This window comes from Mastigoproctus giganteus, chromosome 4 (assembly GCF_048544385.1).
Source record: "Mastigoproctus giganteus isolate SK-2022 chromosome 4, ASM4854438v1, whole genome shotgun sequence".
NCBI lineage: Eukaryota > Metazoa > Arthropoda > Arachnida > Uropygi > Thelyphonidae > Mastigoproctus > Mastigoproctus giganteus.
In genome coordinates, this window is record NC_143578.1 from 160,983,761 (window position 1) to 161,005,992 (window position 22,232).

Below are 22,232 nucleotides of genomic sequence, written 5' to 3' on the forward strand. Positions count from 1 at the left end.
AAATTGGAGTGCTGGGTATAGATAAAGGGTTGGTTGAGTGGGGGGTGGTTATAATAGACACTGCTCTTCTTTTTCTAATGTTATTAGTGAAGTCCTCTAGGGTATAGTTCTGGGCACATTTGTGTTTTATTTATTTATTAATGAAGTTATTTCAGGCATGATATAAGTTTGCAGATGTGTGAAAGTTGGAAGTGTCGTTAATGAGAGCATTAAGTGAGGTAATACCACAATGTATTTCCACCAAATCTGCTTCTCCAGCCTCTTTTTCTATCTGTAATTCTTGAACGTCTTCAGTAGTCATATCATCAAAACCTTTCCCTCCTACCGACTTAGTAAGTTCTACTATTGCACATATTTCCTGAATGAACTGACTCTGGCCATACATTTTTCCAACATGCATTTAATGTTGATGATTTTATGATTTGAGCAATAAAGCTATGATTCTGATATAGTCCACAATTGAAAAATGGGATCTGTTTTTTTACTGCTATCATCAATCCAAATACTGAGTGTTTTTCCATTTTCTCAATTATTCATGCTTGGGCACGAGCTTTCATATTTTCGGAAATGAAAGATTCTGCAGCAACAGCAGTTCTAGTTTTCTGTTCATTTTTCTTTATGGTCTAGATCAGGGGTCGCCAACCTTTTCATGTTGGCAGGTTACTTTTGATATTAATTATGTGGTTGCAAGCACCAAAGAATAATACATTTATTAAGGGTTTTACATTGAAAGATAAAGATATAAAGTAGAAAATTAATACATACATTACATACTCTCTCATATATAATGTTATTTTATAATTTTACTTTTTTAAATAATAAAATTGTATTAAAATTAATGTGAAACTTGTGAAAGCATTTCTTCAGTTAGTGAATGAAAATCTGGAGTATAAGATGAACACCCATTTTGCAAACAATCACTTAGATGTGCATCTGTAAGTCTGGCTCTATTCTTTGACTTTATGAACTTTATGAAAATAATGACTCACAGAGGTACATTGAATAAAAGCAAGAAAGAGTTCACTATTAGCATTACATTTTTTAGCAAAGGATACTTATCCTTGTCCACCTGATTCCAGAAGTCATCTTTTTATATAATTGTAAAACAATGTCACTTTTAAGGTCAACAATTTCTAGTTCAGTTTCTACAATGTGTTTTAAATAAGTTTCCAATTAATACTGAAATCTCAGAAATATCAACATTATTGAAGGGATTTAGAACATATTTCACAACTGGTTCAATTTTCTTGAAATCCTGGAAATACTAGCTGAATTCTTGCCTTATCTCTTCAAGATGTTCCACAAAAGGCTGAATAAAATTCTTTTCATTGGCAGTTTCGATAATATACTTTTTCAAATAAGGGAAGTGTAACTGACTTCTTTCTTATATCAAATTCCCACAAGTTTAGTTTACCTTTGAATGCACTGATTAAACTAATCATTTCAGCAATATTCTTGTCTTTTTCCCGAAGTTCAAGATTTAATAGTTTAAGTTTCAGGTTCATATCTGTGAGAAATGCTAAATCTGGCAACTAAGTGTGGTCATTAAGTTTTGATATTTCTCATTTCTGGATTCGAGAACTACTCAAACTTCGGGAAGTAACGTAAAATCTTTCCAGAATCTTACCTCTACTTAATCATTGTACTTCAGTGTGCAATATTAAGTCTGAATACTCAGATTCAACTTCTTTCAAGAAAGATCTAAATAGTCTATGCTGCAAACTAGAAAAACAAATGGAATTTAGAATTTTTGTTACCACATTCATCACATTCTTAAAACGAATCACTTTTGCATGGAGTACTTCCTGGTATATAATACAATGGTATGTAATTAGTGCCAGAAATGAAGTATCTTTCTTACACTGACTAATGGAACCATTTCTGATACCTACCATCGCAGATGCCCCATTGGTGGTCATTGACACTAGTTTTTGAAGAAGGATTTTGTTTTCGGAAGCATAATCTTTAAATGCTCGATAAATACCTTCTCCTCTGGCTTTGATTTTTAATGAAAGAATTGTTAAAAGTTCCTCTTTCACCAACTTATTGTAAAAACCATTTGAACTATGACTGCTATTTGTGCTGTATCTGTTATGTCTGTTGACTCATCAGTTGTAATGAATAGTAAGCACAGGTGTGAAGGTCACCCATCAACTGTGACTTTAAATTTTAAATTCCCTCTGTCCTCCTTTTTGTAGTGTTAGCAGATAGTCATAAATCTTTAATCGACCAAATGATGGCTACCTTATTGCTGAAATCTTCAAAAAGGGAATGTGCAGTAGACAATATTGCTTCCTTAACTAGTTAGCCATCCTCGAATGGCTTTTTTCTTTTTGCAAGAACATAAGCAATTTTGAAAGATGATATCATCACATTTGAAGCTTTCTCAGTATGCTTAGTGACAAGCGACTGTTGAATTGAAATTTCAGATTTTAATGCACAAACTTTGTTTTTCCTTATAGCGGAGTTATGTGGATAGTCTGTGTCAAAGGTTCTATAATCCGTTTTAAAATGCTTCTCAACGTTATTCTTCTTAGCTACTGTCACAGAATTACAACACAATAAACAAACATAGATTCCATTACACATGATAAAGCAAAATTGTTCTTCACATTAACTGTTGAAATATGATTTTCCCATTTGCATTTTTCCACTCACATTAAGTTATTCTTTGTGGGGGTCCACCTAAAAATAAACATATAATATAAAGTTATACTGAGGAATTATATACTTTTAATTTTATTTTAAGATATAAAATTTTATATATTAAAATATTCACAAAAGCGCCCATTTGAATGTTAAATTTTCACAAAAGTGCCCATTTGAAGATTAAATTAGCATTAGCATTAGTAGAGGCATATGATGCAAGAAAGCAATCTTATGCAGCATCAGCCAAAACACACACACACAAACACACACACACACACACACACACACACACACACACACACACACACACACACACACACACACACACACACACTCCCATTTCACCCCTCCGTTCGTTCAAAATACTTGTCCAGCTGAGCCTTAAATTTATTTAGGCTATCAACTTCCACAACAAGGGATGGAAGTCTGTTACACCAACCAACTTCCCACTGGCTAAAGGCAAATTTCCGCACATCTATCCTACATCTGTCTTTCCTCAATTTGAATTTATGCCCTCTCAGGTGATTATTTTGAGCAAGAGGAAGAATCCCATCAGCATTGAGCATGCTCAAACCATTCAAGGCTTTATACACCTCTATCAGATCACCTCGCTGGTGCCTAGTCTCCAGACACTGTAATTTGCAAAACTTAAGCCTTTCTTTGTAAGAGCAACCCTTTGTTCCATTCACAAATCTTGTTGCCCTTCTCTGTACTCGTTCCAGCAGTTCTACATCCTTCTTAAAATGAGGCCTCCAGACTTGAATACAGTACTCAAGGTCTGGCCTGACCATTGCCTTATACAAGGGAATAATCACCTCCTTATCCCTGCTAGAAAAATTCCTGTATATTGACAAGACAAGACACCATGAGCTACTCTTGCAGCCCACTGCACTTCTCAGAGAACTTCATATCTGCCTGCACAATTACCCCCAGGTCCTTTTCATTCTCTACCACTGTCAGTGTAGTACCACAGAGTCGATACGTTGCTCTGGGGTTACTGTTTCCCATATGTAGTACTTTACATTTGTCAATGTTAAACTTCATTTGCCACCTCTCAGCCCATCTGCTCAAACTTTCCAGATCTTGTTGCAGCAGCATAGTGTCAGTAGTGTGCTTGACAACCGTGCCAACCTTTGTATCATCTGCAAACTGGGACATTAAGCTTGATATACCATCATCAATATCATTTATAAATACAGAAAACAACAATGGACCCAACACTGAACCCTGAGGGACTCCACTAATAGCATTAGTCCACGATGAGCAGTGTCCATTGATTGCCACTCTCTGTCTTCTCCCACTCAACCATCCCTTTATCTATAGCAGTAATTTGCCTCCAGTGTCACACTGCTCCAATTTGTGCAGCAGTCTTCCATGTGCAACAGTATCAAAAGCCTTTCTAAGATCCAAATATATAATATCAAAGTTATTCCCTGCATCCAGTTCTTTTGTGACTGCATCATAGTATCCAATCAAATTGGTCAGGCAAGACTTTCCCTTAACAAAACCATGCTGTGTCCGAGCTATAACTGAAGGCTTGTCTAGATGATCCTGCAGTGCTTCTTTAACCAGTGCCTCCATTAATTTTCCTGGAACAGAAGTTAAACTCACAGGTCTATAATTACTTGTGTCAGCCTTTGATCCTCCTTTGTGAATTGGGGTCACATTTGCACATCTCCAGTCTATGGATACCTCCCCTTAGTCCAAAGAAGCTCTCATATTTTCATAAAAGCACCTAATTGAACACAAAATAAATCTCTTCCACTACCTACGTATACATTTTTATCCAAAAAGGACTGAGAAACTATAAGCACTCTCGCCAATGGTCTTGTTTCGACGAAAATCTTAGTGGAACTGCCCAAAAAGGATACTTCTTTTTCAGGCTGTTTTGAAAAATTCTTAGAAAATCACTTCGTCGAAACACTGTCGTTATTCTATAAAACTTCTACATGTGGAGACTAAAGCTCATCTTGCTTCACCCTTTTTATGAAGACAAAGGAATACTCAAGTGTAATCTCTTCTCATTAATGGTGGGTTTCTTCCGGTCCTTATCCTATTGAGTTTGGGTCACTTCCCTGTGACAGTGCTGTACTAATGGTAACTTTTAAATTCGATACCCTACACTGCTTCCTCCAATGACACCAATGAAGCTATAAACTGCCAAACTGAGATATTTACATCACAAAATCACTGGATTTACAGGGTTCTCTTCATTCTTCCTAACTTTGGGACTGGGAAGGAAGGTTAGGTTTCAAAACCTAACCTTTATTCCGATAAAGAAAAATGGAATAAAGAAAACGTAAAGCAATTGTAAAAGCCCCAAAGAAAACATTTTAGAACCTCTTTGCCTATTACACTTGGAAAGCTGTTGCTGCAAGACATAAATATAATGTCCAATCCTAGTGTACCCAGGTTAGCTGTGACTCAACAATCCAACACTGTCTGGAGATCTACGGGGGAGTCACTCCGATTTTTTATGTGGGCACATGAAAACCCTTTGATGGGCAACTCGGTGCCCACGGGCATATGATTGGCGATCCCCGGTCTAGATGGTTGCTTCATTTAAATTTAAAATTTTTGCAAAGTATGATACCTTCTCCCCTTTTTTAAGATGCTCCAAAATTCGTATTTTTGATTCTAGAAAAGTAAAGTTTCTTTTGAGTGGCGCATTTTAATTTCCTTAACCTTAGGGGCTCACATCTGGTGAGTATGGGCTTGGCACACCCAGGATCCTGAGCTGGATATCATCATTCTTCTCTTTCTTGGTGATTCCTCTCTCTCTCAGGGTAACTCGGGGAATTTTTTTTGGCTGGTGCAGCACAAGCTTCAGGCTTCCTTGCACCATATGACCAATAATAAGAATAAGATAATTTAGGGCTGGAATTTAATTCACAACAAAGAAATTATTCCAATATAGTTCTTAGAACAAAGTTTAGTAATACATACCTGGAAAAATTTATAAACGATCAAATAAAAGCCGAAATACCTTTACAAAAACCTTAAAAGTCACGAACTGCACACTTCGAAGTTGCAATTTTTTATGGTCTCAAACAAGCACAAGTTCAATAGGTCAGAACCTATTGAACTTGTGCTTGTTTGAGAACCTAACACAGACATTTTCCAATAAAATAAAATACAGGGATTTCCCAATAATTTTTTTTGTATAACAACTAGCGAGTCACCAGTGGGGATTCACAAAAAAAGAATGGAAATGTTGAAAAATTACATCAAACATAATAGCAGTCTATTATGTTGCCACACAAAAGCTCAAAAATACCATGTTATGCGAGGTTTGCCGCAATTCTCTAACCAAGTTAGAGTGAAACCTGTGTTATAGAAGTACCATGTTGTGCGAGGATTGCTACAATCTATCAATCATGTTAGAGCTAAACCGTGTTGTAGAAGAACCGTGGGATTGCCTATACTAGCTTTTGATGGAATAATTCTGTCATTTTCAACCAAATATTATACTATGAATCATCCTCTTAAATATTAAAAATATGGAGACCCAATATTACCTCATTTGCAAATCAGCATTTGTGGTGGCTTAGCCATAACTGATACCTCTGGCAACAGACTTTCCAAATAAGGTGCCTCTGTAGCCAGGTGGGAAGGAACAGCAGTGCGTAGCACACGCTTCTTGATTAGACCGGGGTTCGAGCCCGTCACCACCAAATACGGAGGATGCGGAAAGGTCAGGGAATGACCACCGCATATCCTGGAGCAATATGGCCTTAGTTGCTAATGCTCCTAAAAACCAAATAACAAACAAACAACAACTTGCCAAATTTATTCCCCCTCCTATCCATAAAATAGGGTAATTGACCACCACAGCTGCCGTTGATTATCTCAAAAATTTGTCTTCTTGCTGTTTCAGCTCTTTCACCTGACAATAGCTGAATGGTCTCAATGAAAGAATAGAACTACTCATCTCAAGACTACAACACGAATCTCCACGATACAACAGAATGCTTTAACATTCTTGTGCTTGCTATCTTTAAGCTCCTCAGAGCTTTTATGACTGTTGTAAAGTATAAAATAAAATAAAATTAATTTTAATGAAGTGTTATGTCCAGTTTGTGTTCCAGCCATGCTCTTTAATTATTATTTTGTGGATATTTTATCTGCTAAATTTCATCACTCAAATGATTTTTTTATTCTCACTGAATAGCCACTATTATACCTTGTGAGTTTTTAAAGTTTAAACTTGAAAAACTCACATGGTATAATAATGGTTATTTAGAGAGAAAAAATAAATTTCAAGGAAAATCACGACATAATGTAATTTCCTAATTATATTACATTGCTCATATAGATCAGTACATTTCCATGGATGGAATAAATTCAATCACATCTCCATTTTCCATCTGTATTTTTCACTGCATCTAATTAATTATGGAATTTTCAGGTGAGAGAATTGACACGAGAGGATCTTGAATGTAACTTGGAGTTTGTAGGATTTGTTGTGATATCATGTCCTCTGAAGTCTGACTCTAAAAGTGTTATTCGGGAAATCCAGCTTGCCAGTCATCATGTGAGTGTTTTGTATTATATATTTTATAGAATAGTTTAATTTATATTTGAAATTTTATCCTACATTAGATCAAATATTTGTGCATTGTATTTACATTTCATAGGCCCTTTTGTTGGAACAATGTGAAAATATATATATATGATTGCTAATAAAATAACATTACAGTGTATATTTTATGTACTAATTAAATTATTTCTTCTTTTCTAATAGAGAACATTTTATTCTTTGTTCAGTTATTGAAAGGATATTAAATCCTTTTGATATAATATCCCTATATAGATGAAAGTCTTTGCTGATTTCTTTAATGTAGAAAAACAAAAAAATTGATCATAATTTTTTAATTATTTATTTATTAAAATGTACATTTCAGTTTGGGTATTTTTTTTTTTTTTGAAATGGGCCCTATTTGATGTTATTACTTACCCCAATGCTGCTGTCATTCTCCAGAAATTTTAAAAAAAAATTAAATCACTCTTTTTGCATTAATCACTGTTTATTGTGAGTTTAAATTACAACCCCTTAATTCTTATTTAATATTATTATTATTTATTTATTTTTCCAGTGTAGATAAATGTAAAAGTCACATGGCATAAGATCTGCACTACATGGAGGACGTGGTATGGACATTTGTATAACTCCATTCAAAAATTCATAATGCACTGTGTGTAGCTACTGGTGCCTATCGTACCTCTCCCATATATAGTCTGTATGCCAAAGCCAACCTTTAACTCTTAGGTGACGACAACTGGCATTGGATTATACATTTAAAATAAAATCTATGCCTGGACACCCTACTTGGGAAATCCTCTTTGATCCATGTTGCAGAAATATCTACCAGAATCGGCAACAAGCAAATTGACCCCTGGGAATCAGAATGCAGACTTTTTAGCAGTACATAACCTTAATATAGACAGTGTAGCACACCTTCCAGTTCACATTCCTCCACCATGGGATTTGCATATCCCTTTAGAATTAGCATTAGTAGAGGCATATGATGCAAGAAAGCAAGCTTATGCAGCATCAGCCAAAAAAAAAAAAAAAAAACCCTTCCACTTCACCCCTCCGTTCGTTTGAAATACCTGTCCAGCTGAGCCTTAAATTTATTTAGGCTATCAACTTCCACAACAAGGGATGGAAGTCTGTTCCACCAACCAACTACCCACTGGCTAAAGGCAAATTTCCCCACATCTATCCTACATCTGTCTTTCCTCAATTTGAATTTATGCCCTCTCAGGTGATTATTCTGAGCAAGAGGCAGTATCCCATCAGCATTGAGCATGCTCAAACCATTCAAGGCTTTGTACACCTCTATCAAATCACCTCACCGGTGCCTAGTCTCCACAGACACTGTAATTTGCAAAACTTAAGCCTTTCTTCATAAGAGCAACCCTTCGTTCCGTTCACTAACCTTGTTGCCATTCTCTGTACTTGTTCCAGCAGCTCTACATCCTTCTTGAAATGAGGCCTCCAGACCTGTATACAGTACTCAAGGTGCGGTCTGACCATTGCCTTATACAAGGGAATAATCACCTCCCTATCCCTGCTAGAAAAATTCCTGTATATCATTGATAAGACACCATGAGCTACTCTTGCAACCCGTCTGCACTGCTCAGAGAACTTCATATCTGCCTGCATAATTACCCCCAGGTCCTTTTCATTCTCTACCACTGTCAGTGTAGTACCACAGAGTTGATACGTTGCTCTGGGGTTGCTGTTTCCCATATGTAGTACTTTACATTTGTCAATGAAAAGTACTACATATGGTACTTTATCCCAATATGTGACTTCTGCGTTCAAAAATGGAATAAAAAGCAACATCTGCAACGTCCAACAGTTACATGTAGCGCACAGACATTCAGTTTCCTGAATGTATTCCAATATATACAGATAGCTTGAAAACAGACCCTTTAGTGGGAGCAGCAGCTGTATTCCCAGATATTACTTTAACACAACAACTACTGAAAGAGTGCAGTGTATACACGGCAGAATTATAAGAAATAAAAATAGCCTTAACTTGTGCACAAGATAAGAGTTACACGAGAAGTGTATAATATACAGATTCTTTGAGTACCTTAAAAGCCATGCAAAACATAGATACACCCAAACACCCAATCCTTTGGCACATATGATAAATACTAACAGACTGCACCAGAAATGAACAGGATACACTTTTCTGTGGGATTGCTGTAAATGAAGCAGCAGACAAGTCAGCAAAAGAAGCCATACTACAGATTGGAGAAGATATATCAGTGCCATATTCCGATTACAAGCCTGCGATATAGCATACTTGCCATTTGCTATGGCAAGAAACTTGGAACTGGCAAACTGCAAACAAATTGTACCAAACAAAGCCAAATATTGAAAACTGGGTTTCTAGCACACGAAAGACGAGAAAAGAAGAAATGGTACAGGCCAGACTGAGTATCAGACACACCCATATTACACACTCTTTCTTGTTGCGAGCAGAATAATCACCACAGTGCCATTCTTGTGACACTATCCGGACAGTCCAACACTTATTAGTATACTGTCCTACATATGCAAATGAATGCAAACAAGCCTTCAATGATATTTATAGGACATATCACACCATTACCCTAATGAACCTCTTGAATGATAGAGATGACCACTGTTTTCACCTTATTTCACTCTAAGGAAGTAAACATACTAACCCAATGAAGTATGAATCAAGTTAAAAGAGACAATTATATAAATCCAAAGTAAACACATCCGAAACACATCATACCATATTAACTGGTGCATTATGACTAACATGGTCCATGCACCGCTAAACGCCAATACAAAACCAAACCAAACTTGCTCATGATGTGTGCACTTGAAGGGGCATAAATTCAAATTGAGGAAGGATGGTTGGAGGATAGATGTATGGAAGTTTGCATTCAGTCAGCAAGTGGTTGATTGTTGTTGTTGTGAAAGTGGATGGCTTGAATAAATTCAAGGAAGAACTAGACAAATTCTTGGAAGGTAAGGATGGGTGAAGTGTGTGTGTTTTTTTTTTTCGGTTGATGCTATAAGCTTGCATGCTTACATCATTTGCCACAACTTCTACTCTTATATCTTCTTTATAACTTCTCTATATCTATCTCACAGTGAATTTGGCACTTGTTGGTAATAGGCCATCCTCATCATCTTATTAATTTGTGTGTTGAAATGAGGTCTTGTGCCTTTCTGTGAAAGTGGATTAATACTTGGTGGAAATTTACTACCATCTAGAAAGAAATGCAAAAAAGAAAAGATAGATTTAAAGAATTTCAGCTTATGCATGCCACTGAAGTATAAAAGATTTTGAAGCATATGTGTACAAGTTGGCCATTTGTAATTAAATATGTAACTGATCTGGTAGAACAGTAACAACCTTTGAGAAGCTTGTTTAAAGAAGAGTTTAAAAGTGGTGAAAAAAGCAATCTGAACACTTATCAGAGTTACCAAATTGAAATGTACAACAATTGATTGATCTGATTACTGTTCTAATCCAGTTCACAATCCAAAAGAAGTTCTGAAAGAAGAGACATTGATGATCTCCCCAAAAAAAAGAATTTCTGAATTAATTTTAATAATAGACTAAACAATACTGCACTCTGCATTAATTTTAAAGGCAAAAAAAAAAAAAAAAAATCAAATTTAATTAAATAAGCTGGAAAGGAAACTTCAGAAAACATTGCAATAACTCAACCATCTCTTGGCTAATTTTAATAATGTTTTGAAAAAAAAAGTAGAACATAAAGTCACATATCCTGAGGCACACAAGCAAGTTATTTTCACCATGCTTAGTTGATTTTCTGCATCTTATATCTAGAGATATCTTTCAATTGCAAGAAATGGCAAGACAGAAATAGAGTTCAAACAGATGTGTCAATGCCACCCAAAACCTTTTTAACTAACTGGGTTAAGACAACACTCAACTTCTGGAAAAGACACTCATAAAACTAAAACCAGAGAGGCCACTAACACTTCAATTAGTATCCAAAATGATACTTCAAGAATCTTGCATTACCCTGAAAAATTAAAAATGCTAAAGACTAAGAAAACTGAATCACCCACCAACAGTATGGAAGTGGGGTGTACACTCAGATTATGTGGAATCCATACTAGATGTGAATGATGCTGTGAATACTGGATGCCCTCTCTTCCCAAAAAAAAAAGACAAGAAAAAATTATTTGTATACAAAAAACAGTCAGATGAATCATCCTCAGCTAAACTTAAATAATGCACAATATCATACAGTGGAACTGCAGAGGATTGAGCAGTCATTCTGATGACTTAAGGGATTTACCAAAATTTTCCAATTATATCATGTACAAATGAGATAGGACCTCAGAGCCTCCTGCCCATTCTTGTAAATTTTAAAATACTCTTCAGGCCTATCCAAAACAAACAATTCTAGAAGCCATGGCACCTCATTGCAGTGGGTACTTCAGTTACCCTTGTTTTCATTTACATTCTACCATCTCTACTATTTCCCCATTCAGAACTCAAAACTTCATTATACAAGTCCCAACTCCAAATTTTATATTTGCTAAATTTAATTGCCACCATCTGTTGTGGGAGTCTGCTACAATGGAGACGAGGAAAATTGATTGTTGAATTTATGAAAACCCCAAACACGAAAGGCATCAAAACCTATAGTACTTAGTACCATGCATGGGTTGAAGGAGAATTATGGGGGGAGGGGGATGCTGGAAACTTTGCTCTAGAGACTAAACATGGGTTTCACCACTTCAAGCCTCCAATAAGCAAAGTGGTGGTATTTCACCGGTTGATGAAAGTCATCTACCACCTATGAATAATAACTATCTTTATTTAGTGAATTCTAGATTAACCACCTATATCCACCTACCTACAGGATCTACTTCTGTAATTGACTTGTCACTTTGTTCACCATCAATCTTTCCAATCATGTCATGGTCAGTATTAACTGATCCATTTAAGAATGATCATCCTCCAATTATTTGGTCATTGCAAACACTGGTAACTCCAAATCCTGATCATTGATCCACTTGAAAGCTTAATTAGGCAAACTTCGATGGCTATTCTGCCCAAATACTTTTAGTCAGCCTTTATGTTCAGCAACACCCTATTGATGATATAACTACTTACATAGCCAATCAGATTCTGACTGCTGCTAATGCTTCCATTCCAAAATCCAAGACACATTGCACTAATTAAAATCACTGGTGTAATGCAGATTGCTTTAATGCCAAAGAGGAGAAAAACCATGCTTGGAATAATCCTTCCACTAGTAGCCTAATTGCTTATAAAAGACTTAAAGCTAATGGAAGATAAATTGGAAAGGGAAAGAAATATACTCCTGAGGAAGTTACTAATGCACTAGCAGAATCATTGTGTACAATCTCTGCTTTTGTATTCTTCACATCCTTTCAGAATATCCAATTATAAATGCAGAATGGTATAAAAGAAACAACATCATGCACCACTCACTCCCATACAACCAACCTTTAAAATTAATAGAACTTAAAGAAACATTAAGTAGATCCTTCAATAGTGCACAGGCTCAGATAGTGTTCATTACGTCATGCTTAAATATTTAATTGAAGAGGTCTTATGTACTCTGTTAATTTTCTGTAATCGGATTTTCTTCAAAAATGCCTATCCTTCTTTCTGGCACCATTCTTTCATTATCGTCATACCAAAACCAGGAAAAGATCCTTTCCTGGTTCAATATAGGCTGTTATCTCTTACGAGCTGTGTGGGTAAAATTTTCTAAAGGATGAGTCATACAAGGCTCACTTGGATTTTGAATTCACAGAATCTCCTACCAGATCATCAGTATGGCTTCCAGAAGAACAGATCAACTCTAGTCATGCTCATCAAAGCTGAATCTCCTATCCGCAATACCTTTTTCATTTCACGATCAACTTAGTTATTGAAAAGGCATTTGATACTGCCTGGAGTCATGGTATTATTATGGATCTTTACCATCTAGGGTAAAGGGTCATCTAGCTGAAATAATTCATAATTTCCTGCACCTGCATTCTTTTTAGATATTAAAAGAATGCAAGTGCAGGTAAAATTTAGATACTAAAAGAATTTACCTCTCACATTCAGAAGGAAAGAGTCCCACAGGGATCAATATGTAGTTCAGCACTATTCACAATCTGAATTAGCATGAACGACGTAGCACGAGATAGCCCAAAAAGTGTTGAAGTTTACATGTATGTAGATGATCTCGGCATTTCCTATCAACTCAAATTATGAACACCATTGAATGGCAGCTCCAGCTTTCCATGAACACAATAGAATCCTGGACCTCACAGAATGATTATCAACTATCAGAAAAGAAATTCACAGCCACTCATTTTTGCAAGCGAGGGGCTCTCCACCTGAACTACAAATAAATAATACTCCAATCCCACTTGTTAATACCATTAGATTTCTTCAGCAGATATTAGACAACAAGCTAAATTTCCAAGCTCACATCATTCATTTAAGACTACCTGTCTAAAGCATTTGAATATACAGCAATTCCCCAACTTACGTAAGGGTTGGGTTCCACGGAACGCTGCGTAAGTCGCATTTTACGTAAGTCAGAATTTTCCTCGTGCATGTGCAGCACTCGCAACTGTGCTTGCTGAATTGATTGAATCAAAAATTGTATTTATTCAAATTTTTATCTCATGTGCAGGAAAAATTACAAAAGCGTGCAATTTAAAAAAAATTTCAAAATTATAAAATTACAAAAAAAGAGAAGAGACAGGCATAACATCAGTAAGTTTTACCTCAGTCACTTCAATTTTACTTCAATTACTGTCTCTCTTAGTGCTTTCTCTACCATAAGGAAGAATTTCTCTTCTTTTCATCCTTCCTTTAAATACATTCATTCTCAGCTGTTCTTTAAATAAATTTTTGCTGTATCCCTAGCCACTCTGTCATTGTGGGAAATGAAAGTGCTGACTTTGCAGCTAAACATCCTCAATTATTTTCATAATAAAATAATAATAACTCAATTTCTCACAACACTCTCAGGTTCCTTACACTGATGATAAGCCTATCATTTGCAGAGCATGCTATGACAACTGGTCACAGATCTCAAAAATTAATACCAATGGTAAACTTTACCAGGTAAAACAAGATTCAAAGCTATACCTTTTGGGCTTTTAATGAAAGAGACAAGAGGAAATGGTATTGACAAGACTGAGAATTGGACACATTCGTCATACTCATCTTGGGAGTAGACCCACCCTAGTGCTCATCCTGTCACAGTGAACTTACGGTCTGTCATTTTCTGGTTGATTGTCCGTTATATTCAACCATCTGGTCAAAACACTTTTCAATCAGTCTCCAGAGTGAATGTCTCACATAATTTATCTCATTTTGTAGGAAATGATGCAGACACTTTTTAGTCAGTCTCCAGGCTGAATGTCTCACATGATTTATCTTATATCATTGGGAATTATGCAAATATAGAAGAAATTTTAATCTATTTAAGATGTATTGGCCTATACATACAGGAGCATATAATTTAACATCTATAATAATATGCTATGTGAAAATAAACTATGAACAGACTCATCATGACCTCAGTAGCCCTTGTGTTATTAAACCCAATACCAACAAGAACAACAATGATGTTTCGAAGTCCTTGTGGTTATCATTTTCATGTGTAAAATATGGAGCCAACCATCCATTATCAGCAATCATGTGGTATCCCAGAACTTCTGAATTGCAACTTTCCAGTAAAAGCAATCCTAAACAGGCCAAGCAAGCTGATAATACTAGACATATTATCCTTGCCTTGAACAAAAAAAGTCAGTTCACATCCTTCTTTTCTGGCTTGCATGAAGCAGTATGATTGTTTCTTTTAAATGTTATGCCAGTGAATCAGAAGCTGAAAATTCAAACTTAGTTCTTCACTCCACTGTACCCTACATCCATGTACTGAGGGCATTACTCTTGAATATCTTGGCATATGTTATGTTCAAATTTTTTTTACCAGTACTTTAGTTTTAAATCTTCCACTTTCGTTTTAGAAATTGATTATCATAGTAGATTAAGGCATTACATGGAGAGTCTAAAACAAGTGGAGAAAATTTGTTCTTTTGCTCAGTGAGGAAGTACTTTATTGCAGCATGTGACAGCAGAATTTTCTGTTGACAAGGCTATGGACTACACATTTTTTTGGAGCTGCTAACTGGAACTTTATTTATTGATTTTAAATTATTGTTTTTCTCTAACTTTTGATTTAAAATTAGTAGTATAGTATTTGTGATTTCATGATTAATTTGGTGTATTTGTTTAGATTAATTGTTTAGAAAACCACAGTCGACTTCTGACAGCGTTGTGTTGTATTAATAAGAATGTTCGAATTTGGCTGCCATAGTTTTAGTATAGATATATAACAGATACTGGAGGTTTCTACAAAGCTTCATAGCAGTGCAATCAGTATCAGAATAGGCTTATAAACTATAATTTATAGCACTACATACGTGTTTTAATAACTTAACTATAGCGTATAGTCTGTAATGTACAACATTAATATTCATAGAGCTTTTAGTATTGTGATTTGGCGTAGATATAGTATCACAAATAGGTAGCACAAGAGTTTGAATCACTTAGGTTGGCAATATATATATAGTTAAATATATTCTTTATTATAACTATTTAGAATTTACAAACATAGTGTAATACATATAACTTAAACACGATAGGAGATACAGAATTCACATAAAGTAACTTGGTAGGAGATACAAAATATGTATACTATAAGCTTCTTTTGAAATATATATATATATATATTCTATAACGTAAATTTTATAGCATAACTGGATCATAGTGTTATTAATGCATTAGGATATAAGCTTATTGTAGTATTTTTAATTATATTGAATTTGAACTGAAATCATGTCTCAGACTAGGCAGCAAAGCAAAATACTCAACGTAGTGGGAGTGGCGTTGCTTAGGGGAGAACTGAGGGTGGTCATCCTCTGAGTCAGTCTTATGAAATGTACTGCTTATTTGTGGAGCTATCAGGAACAGAATATGATATTGCAACGGGGGATGTCTTTGTGTGTGCCCGATGTAAATAGTGTGGCTGCCAATAGTGAATAGGCACTAACTGAGCATTGTTATGTGCCTTTATGAGGGCTTGAACTACAAGGTGGATGCACTCATAGGATTTAAATTGAGGAAGCCCATCAAGCTGTCATCTAACAACATCAATGCCAGAGCTTGAACTTGATCATCAGGAAACACTGGCAATCCCCAAGAAAGCAGTGGTCCCACAGGAGCTAGTTGTTGGTGACTCTATTGAGAGGGACATGGAAAATATATTGTACACAAAGGATAGGTGCAATAGGACCAGGGTATGTTGCCAGGGGAAAAGGTTGATTATGTTGTTATAGCAGATATCTTTTAAGGGCACAAACGTTGATACTGTTGACATGTATCAGATTGAACCAGAACCACTTAACATAGATGGGTTGACTATTGTTGATCAGGCTCAGGTAGCTGATAAACTAAATGAGTATTTTGCATCTATATTCACACGAGGAGTTATTCAATGAGGGGAGTTCCAGAAGTTTATCAAACTCTAACAGGAGCTAAGTGATTTTGTAATAACTGAAAGCAAAGTGGAGGAGAAATTGTTGAAGTTAAACATAAAAAAAAAAGGCACCTGGGGTGAATGGGATTTATCCAGTTATATTAAAGGAGGCAGCAAAGGAAGCAAGCAAACCCTTAGCCATAATTATGAGAGCTTCCTTGGACTCTGGAGAGGTCCCCATGGACTGGAGGTGTGCAAATGTATTACCAATTCAAAAAGGGGTTGTAAAAGGTGACACAAGTAACTATAGACCTGTTAGTTTAACTTGTGTCCCGGGGAAAATAATGGAATCATTGGTTAAAGAAGCATTGCAGGATCATCTAGACAAGACTGCAGTAATAGTGAAGACACAGCATGGGTTTGTTAAAGGGAAGTCTTGTCTGACCAATTTGATTGGATGTTATGATGTGGTCACAAAGGAACTGAATGCCAAAAATAATTTTGATATCATATACTTGGATTTCAGGAAAACTTTTTATACTGTTGCACGTGGAAGACTGCTGTACAAATTGGAGAGATATGGCATTAAGCTTAAATTGCTAGAATGAATAAAGGGATGGTTGAGTGGGAGACGACAGACAGTGGTAATCAACGGACACTGCTCTTCGTGGACAAATGTTATTAGTGGAGTTCCCCAGGTTTCGGTATGGGCCCATTGTTGTTTTGTATATTTATCAGTGATATTGATGAAGATATATCAGGCTTAGTGTCAAAGTTTGCAGGTGATACAAAGGTTGGCAGGATTGTTAACGACAGTAAAGACAGTATGCTACTCCAACTGGATCTAGATAAGTTGGGCAGATGGGCTAAGAAGTGGCAACTGAAGTTTAACATTGACAAATGCGAAGTACTGCATATGGGTAGCAATAACCAAAGAGAAATGTACCAACTGCGTGGTACTACACTCAGGGAAGTGGAAAGTGAAAAAGACCTGGGAGTAATCGTGCAGTTGAATATGAAGTTCCCTGAGCAGTGCACATGGGCTGCCAGGACAGGTCATGGAGTCTTGTCAATGATATATAGGAATTTTGCTAGCAGGGACAGGGAGGTGATTATCCTGTTATATAAGGCAATGGTCAGGCCACACCTAGAGTACAGGTCTGGAGGCATCATTTTAGGAAGGATGTAGGTACTAGAAGGGCAACAAGATTGGTGAGGGGAACAAAGGGTGCTCTTACCAAGAAAGGCTTAACTTGTGCAAATTGCAGCGCCTGGAGAGTAGGCACCTGCGAAGTGATCTGATTGAGGTGTATAAGGCCTCGAATGGCTTTAGCAAGCTGAAGGGTGATGGGATTCTTCCTCTTGCTCAGATTAATAACCTGAGGGGGCACAGATTCAAATTGAGGAAAGACAATTGTAGGATAGATGTGTGTAAATTTGCTTTTAGCCATCAGGTATTTGATTGGTGGAACAGACTTCCATCTTTTGTTGTAGAAGTTGATAGCCTAAATAAATTTAAGGCTGAGTTGGACAAGCATTTGGAACGAATGGAGGGGTGAAACGGGAGGGCTTTTTTTTTTTTTTTTTTTTGGCTGATGCGGCATAAGCTTGCTTTCTTGCATCCTATGCCTCTGCTAATGCTAATGTTAGCACTAATGACAGTATAAGTAGGAGATCTGCAGATTTACTTAAGAAGTATAGGTCAATATTGAATAAAAGTCATGGGTTAGGGCTAAATTTGAAAGTGTCTGCAATTCTGCCCAGACATGATAGGCGGGAGTATATGATGAGAGCCTTGTCAATCAATTCGGACCTGGAGAGATTGAGCAAGGCTCATGGGGTAGAATGTTTCGCAGTGTGGTTTGTGCTTGTTAACAGGAGAGACTGCTGTTCTACAGGGATGGGAAACACTTATATAGAAAGAATGCAAATATATATGCTGATACTATTGGGACAATGTTATGTAGGTATGTATGAAAACTGCTAGCTTGGAGGGGAGGATAAACAGAAGAATAGATTAATAATAGCTGCAGGCAGAGGTGAAAGTAATTTTTGCATTGCTTATATTGGAATGAGCAGCAGACTGATAAACAAGATTCAGGGTATTTCAGAGACTGCTGGGAGTCATTGCGGTACAAGTAAACACATGGGTTGTGTTAGGGTAGCTAAGGATAGAAACAGGTGCATGTATACTTGTGTATATACCAATGCTAGGAGTTTGGTAAATAAATTTGATGAATTTGAAGTGTTGGTCAAAACATCAAAGGCAGATATTGTTGGGATATCAGAGGCATGGTGTCACACATATAAGGAATGCAGAACTGGAATTTGGGGAGTACAATGGGTACAGGAAGGATAGACAAGGTAGGAAGGGAGGCAAAGTTATGCTGTTAGTTAAGAAACACATAAAATCCAAGGAAGTGCAGCCAGACGACATTGCTGGATAATGCAATGTCGAGTCAGTTTGGTGTGACATAAGTATTGGGAGATCAAAACTGAGAGTAGGAGTGTGTTATAGGCCTAATGACTCGGATGAGTATAATAAGAAACTGTACAGGGAATTAGAGTGGGCCAGTAAATCAGAGAGTCTAATAATGGGGATTTTAATTTCCTGGATATTGGCTGGAATTTGCGGTTTGGTCACTAACACACTAGTAAGACTTTTGTGGATTTATTGGATGATTGTTTTCTACATCAGCATATTCGGGAGGCAACTAGAGGGAATAATACTCTTGATCTAATTTAGCCATAATTATGAGAGCTTCCTTGGACTCAGGGGAGGTACCCATAGACTGGAAATGTGCAAATGTGACCCCAATTCACAAAGGAGGATCAAAGGCTGACACAAGTAATTATAGACCTGTGAGCTTAACTTCTGTTCCAGGAAAATTAATGGAAGCACTGGTTAAAGAAGCACTGCAGGATCATTTAGACAAGACTTCAGTTATAGCTCAGACACAGCATGGTTTTGTTAAGGGGAAGTCTTGCCTGACCAACTTGATTGGATACTATGATGCAGTCACAAAAGAACTGGATGCAGGGAATAACTTTGATATTATATACTTGGATCTTAGAAAGGCTTTTGATACTGTTGCACATGGAAGACTGCTACACAAATTGGAGCAGTGTGACATTGGAGGCAAATTGCTGCTATGGATAAAGGGGTGGTTGAGGGGGAGAAGACAGAGAGTGGTAATCAATGGACACTGCTCATCGTGGACTGATGTTATTAATGGAGTCCCTCAGGGCTCAGTGTTGGGTCCATTATTGTTTTCTGTATTTATAAATGATATTGATGATGGTATATCCGGCTTAATGTCCAAGTTTGCAGACGATACAAAGGTTGGCACCGTTGTCAAGGACACTACGGACACTATGCTGCTGCAACAGGATCTGGAAAGGTTGAGCAGATGGGCTGAGAGGTGGCAAATGAAGTTTAACATTGACAAATGTAAAGTATTACACATGGGAAACAGCAACCCCAGAGCAACGTATCAACTCTGTGGTACTACACTGACAGTGGTAGAGAATGAAAGGGACTTAGGGGTGGTTGTGCAGGCAGATATGAAGTTCTCTGAGCAGTGCAGACGGGCTGCAAGAGTAGCTCATGGAGTATTGTCAATGATATACAGGAATTTTTCCAGCAGGGATAAGGAGGTGATTATTCCATTGTATAAGGCGATGGTCAGGCCACACCTAGAGTACTGTATACAGGTCTGGAGGCCTCATTTCAAGAAGGATGTAGAGCTGCTGGAACGAGTACAGAGAAGGGCAACAAGATTAGTGAATGGAACAAAGGGGTGCTCTTACGAAGAAAGGCTTAAGTTTTGCAAATTACAGTGTCTGGAGACTTGGCACAAGCGAGGTGATCTGATAGAGGTGTATAAAGCCTTGAATGGTTTAAGCATGCTCAATGCTGATGGGATTCTTCCTCTAGCTCAGAAAAATCACCTGAGAGGGCATAAATTCGAATTGAGGAAAGACAGATGTAGGATAGACGTGCGGAAATTTGCCTTTAGCCAGCGGGTGGTTGGTTGGTGGAACAGACTTCCATCCCTTGTGGTGGAGGTTGATAGCCTAAATAAGTTTAAGGCTCAGCTGGACAGGTATTTTGAACGAACAGAGGGGTGAAGTGGAAGTGGGGGTTTTTTTTTTTTTTTTTTTTGGCTGATGCTGCATAAGCTTGCTTTCTTGCATCAAATGCCTCTACTAATGCTAATGCTAATTATCAGTAGTGATTCTTCATGCATTAAGAATCTGCAGATAAAGGAACCACTAGGTGGCAGTGATCACAGTCTGCTGAAGTGGGATTTACTCAAAGAGGTAACTACCATCAGGGGTAAAGGGAAGGGTTTTTGCTTTCGTAAAGGTGACTACGGCGGCCTGAGACAGTATTTAAATTCTGTAAGGTGGGACGAATTGATGATGTTACCATCAGTAAATTAAAAATGGTAGGCATTAAAAGAATTTATCTTGGAAGCTACTAGGCTTTACATACCAACTAAAAAATATTGTTTAGGCCTAAATGAATGTCAGATGAACTAATGAGACATATGGCAGAGAAGAAAAATGCATGGCATACATATAAATTAATGGGTGACATGGAAGCCTATGATAGATATAAGCTGGTCTGTAACCAAGTCACAAAGGAGATTAGGCAGGCAAAGGCAGATTATGAGAAATCCTTGGCAAAGGATGCAAAGAAAAACAGAAAATAGTTCTTTACCTATTTAAGCCCAAGAAGGAAAGGGATGAATCAGATTGGTCCACTGGATGTTGATGGTTCAACAGTTGAGGATCCTGCTCGGGTGGCTAACAATCTAAACAAGTATTTTGCATCTACATTCACACATGAGAAGTTATTCAGGGAGGAGAATGTCAGAGGTGAAGTAAACTCTGCCAATGAGCTAGATGATTTTATAATAACTGAGAGGAAAGTGGAGGAGAAATTGTTGAAGATAAACATAAAAAAGGCACCCAGTGTGGATGGGATCTATTCAGTTATATTAAAGATGGCAGCAAAGGAACTAAGCAAACCCTTAGCCATAATTATGAGAGCTTGGACTCAGGGGCGGTATCCATGGACTGGAGATGTGTAAATGTGACCCAAATTCACAAAGGAGGATCAAAGGGTGACACAAGTAATTATAGACCTGTTAGTTTAACTTCTGTTACAGGAAAATTAATGGAGACACTAGTTAAAGAAACACTGCAGGATCATCTAGATGAGACTTCAGTTATAGCTCGGACACAGCACATTTTTGTTAAGGGAAAGTCTTTCTTGAACAATTTGATTGGATACTATGATGTGGTCACAAAGAAACTTGATGCAGGGAATAACTTTGATATCATATATTTGGATCTTAGAAAAGCTTTCGATACTGTTGTCCATGGAAGACTGCTACACAAATTGGAGCAGTGTAGCATTAGAGGCAAATTGCTGCTATGGATAAAAGGATGGTTGAGTGGGAGAAGACAGAGAGTGGTAATCAATGCACACTGCTCATCGTGGAGTAATGTTATTAGTG

General features: G+C 37.0%; 1 protein-coding gene across 1 annotated transcript in view; it reads left to right on the forward strand.

Annotated features, from left to right (window-relative positions):
* LOC150087146 (endoplasmic reticulum transmembrane helix translocase) overlaps positions 1 to 22,232 on the forward strand; it is a 760,787-nt gene that overhangs the window by 436,989 nt on the left and 301,566 nt on the right. Inside the window, exon 14 of the mRNA XM_090371851.1 lies at positions 7,058 to 7,183. Within this exon, the coding sequence (XP_090227977.1) occupies positions 7,058 to 7,183 (126 nt within the window). The remainder of the gene's footprint in view (positions 1 to 7,057; positions 7,184 to 22,232) is intronic.